The sequence below is a fragment of the Chaetodon trifascialis genome, chromosome 14 (assembly GCF_039877785.1).
Source record: "Chaetodon trifascialis isolate fChaTrf1 chromosome 14, fChaTrf1.hap1, whole genome shotgun sequence".
Lineage (NCBI taxonomy): Eukaryota > Metazoa > Chordata > Actinopteri > Chaetodontiformes > Chaetodontidae > Chaetodon > Chaetodon trifascialis.
In genome coordinates this window covers 19,843,042-19,845,704 of record NC_092069.1, presented here as the reverse complement: position 1 = coordinate 19,845,704, position 2,663 = coordinate 19,843,042, and the positions used below count along the sequence as shown (strand labels likewise).

The following is a 2,663-nucleotide window of genomic DNA, read 5'->3' as shown; positions in this document are numbered from 1 at the left end:
TATGTTCTGGTATCAACAGAAATCTGGACAGCCTCCAAAGCTCCTAATTAAATATGTAAGCACACTAATTTCGGGAACACCAGCTCGGTTTAGTGGCAGTGGAAGCAGCTCCGACTTCACTTTGACCATCAGTGGAGTTCAGACTGAAGATGCAGCAGTTTATTACTGTCAGAGTTACCACAATGTTAATGTGTTCACACAGTGATTTGTAGCTGTACAAAAACCTCCCTCAGTCAGACTGCAGAGACACTGAGCTGTTACAGCAGGAAGCGACTGCAGCTGCTGAAGAGGAAGAGACTCTGACACAGAGCACTGAACACAGAGCTGACAGTAACCTCACCAAGCACAAACTACACATTCACACTCATATATGTGTGATTTATATTTTTAGATAGTTTTATTTTTATTCCATGTCAGAAACTGTGAAACTAACATTGTTATGATCACCAACATCTCATGTTTATTTTCCACACATTAGTATCATTTGTTTTTCCATCACTTTCCACTGACACCGTAATCCACATAACTCTGAACATGTCATTTATTCCTTTGAACAAACACATTTATCTTTGTTAGAGGTTGTTCATATTATTGCTGACTGATGCCACTCTCATCTCTGACCATCATGAGACTACAGCCAGTGGCCGCTTAGCTTAGCTTTAAGTGATGACTGGAGTCTTGGTAACCATCGAGCCTGGCTCCATCCAAAGGTACAAAAATCAGCTGAACATCACCACTAAAGCTCAGAGACGCACATGTTGCATTTTGTTTGTTGAACCTGTACAATCACTGAAGTTGTGAGGTTTTTATCAAGAAACAGACCCAAACACTGTGACTCAGAGAAAGAGGTGGGAGATGATGAAGAGTTGAATCAGTTTAATGATCTTTCCAACAGAGTAACACAGACAAATGTGAGAGATCCAATCATTTGAGCAGACGGTCAGGCCAGGGGGGACAGGTCCAAGAGCGAATCAGCTGAAGTTATAAAAGCATTTAATTTCTTGCTGCTCTCAATGAAATAAAAGACCAAACACTTCATCAAGTTTTTCATCACTTCAAGCTTTATTAGCACAAACATCAACCATCAACATGACAGTTATGAAGCACACTCACATCCAGCTGCTGAGCTACACACATTTCTCTCTAAGTCGTTGTTGTCCAACACTTTACAGCAGTGTTGTTCTCTGTCACACAAAGCTTTAGTTTCCTCTGCAAACATTAAAAGTCATTTTGATGAGAGCAGCAGTTGTGTTCCTCCTGCTCCACCCCAACCAGAGCTCCTGTCCTGGGCCCCTCTAGGCCTCACACTGGCTCCTGTGGAGGGACTGGGTCTGGCTGTGGCCCTTATGGAGGACCTTGCAGGAGTACAGCTCTCCTTCCATCCAGCGCTCCTTGCTCAGGCTCAGGGTGCTGCTGCTGCTGTAGCGTCCGCTCTTCTCCTCCTCGGAGCTGCTCAGGACCCCCTCTGTCACCTGCGTACCGTCCACCTCCCAGCTCACCACGGCTCCCTGAGGAGAGTAGCCGCTCAGCAGGCAGGCCAGCGTGGCCGAGCCCCCGGAGAGCTGCTCAGAGGAGGGGGGAAGCAGAGAGACCGAGGGCCTGACCGTGGAGCCAGCTGGAGGGGAGAGCAGAGACACACGAGGAGCAGATTAACTCCCACTGTAGGACACACAGCTCAACACCACACACTGAGCATACATGACAGAGGTTAACACGACTGTGGATGAGCTGTGTGCACCATACTGTGATCAGACAGAGGAGAGGAGGTGACAGATGGGACCAAACGAGGCGCTAACAAATAAAACTAAATGCTCAAACTTGATCTCATTTTGACATTTAAACTGATGAATCTTCGACTGAGGCGCTCGTCACAAATCACTCAGAATTAGACAATCATGTGCAACATGAGTGTAAATATAAAGAAATATTGAGAATAACGATCATGAAATTTAATCTTCATGTCTAATTTATAATGTTTGACAGTAAATAATTCATGCCTTCAATGATTTTCTTGTTTTTCAAAATGTAATGTCTGAATCCAGTTAAAGACTTTGTCATCTGTCTGTTTCACTTCCTTTTCACCACTTTAAACTAACGAACTGTGAACACAAACTACAGCTGGACTGCATCTACAGATAAACTCACTTATTTGTTTTATAAATAGATTTCATTTCATTTTATTTTAATAACTGTTTGAATGTAAAAATAAGAAGTCTGATGTTATTTTTTAGCATTAAACTTTTCCTCAGACCAATTCCACAAACACATTTTGTCTAATAAAAACTAAATTGAAAATAATATATGAGAAAATTTTACTTATTTGGCATTTATTTAACCTTAATATTATCAGAAACACAATAATAAAATTAATGTTTGCACAATGAAAGCCAAATTGCGATTTCAGCCAAGTTTGATAAATAACAATAAATACACACATTTGAAACTCCTTCAATAATTTCTGATGTAAATAGCTCATTTCACACAATAAGTTTGATCTTTCATGTTGTAAAAATGATAAATCTGTGATACTTACAGTCAATGATGAGTTTGGTTCCTCCACCAAAAGTCCACCACAGTGATACAAACTGATGAAGTGGCCGTACAAAAACCTCCTGCACTGTCAACAAGCATCTACACACTGAAAAAAGTCTCTGACAAAAATA

The 2,663-nt window shown here is 41.3% G+C and overlaps 1 gene segment (V, D, J or C); it reads right to left on the bottom strand.

The window, feature by feature from the left end:
- Window positions 1-1,295: 1,295 nt before the first annotated feature.
- On the bottom strand, window positions 1,296-2,663 carry LOC139341863 (Ig lambda-2 chain C region-like; the record flags this gene model as incomplete). The annotated part of the segment is given in 2 exon segments: window positions 1,296-1,615; window positions 2,534-2,663. Coding segments are annotated over 2 exon segments (450 nt in total), but the record flags the coding sequence as incomplete, so codon positions are not given.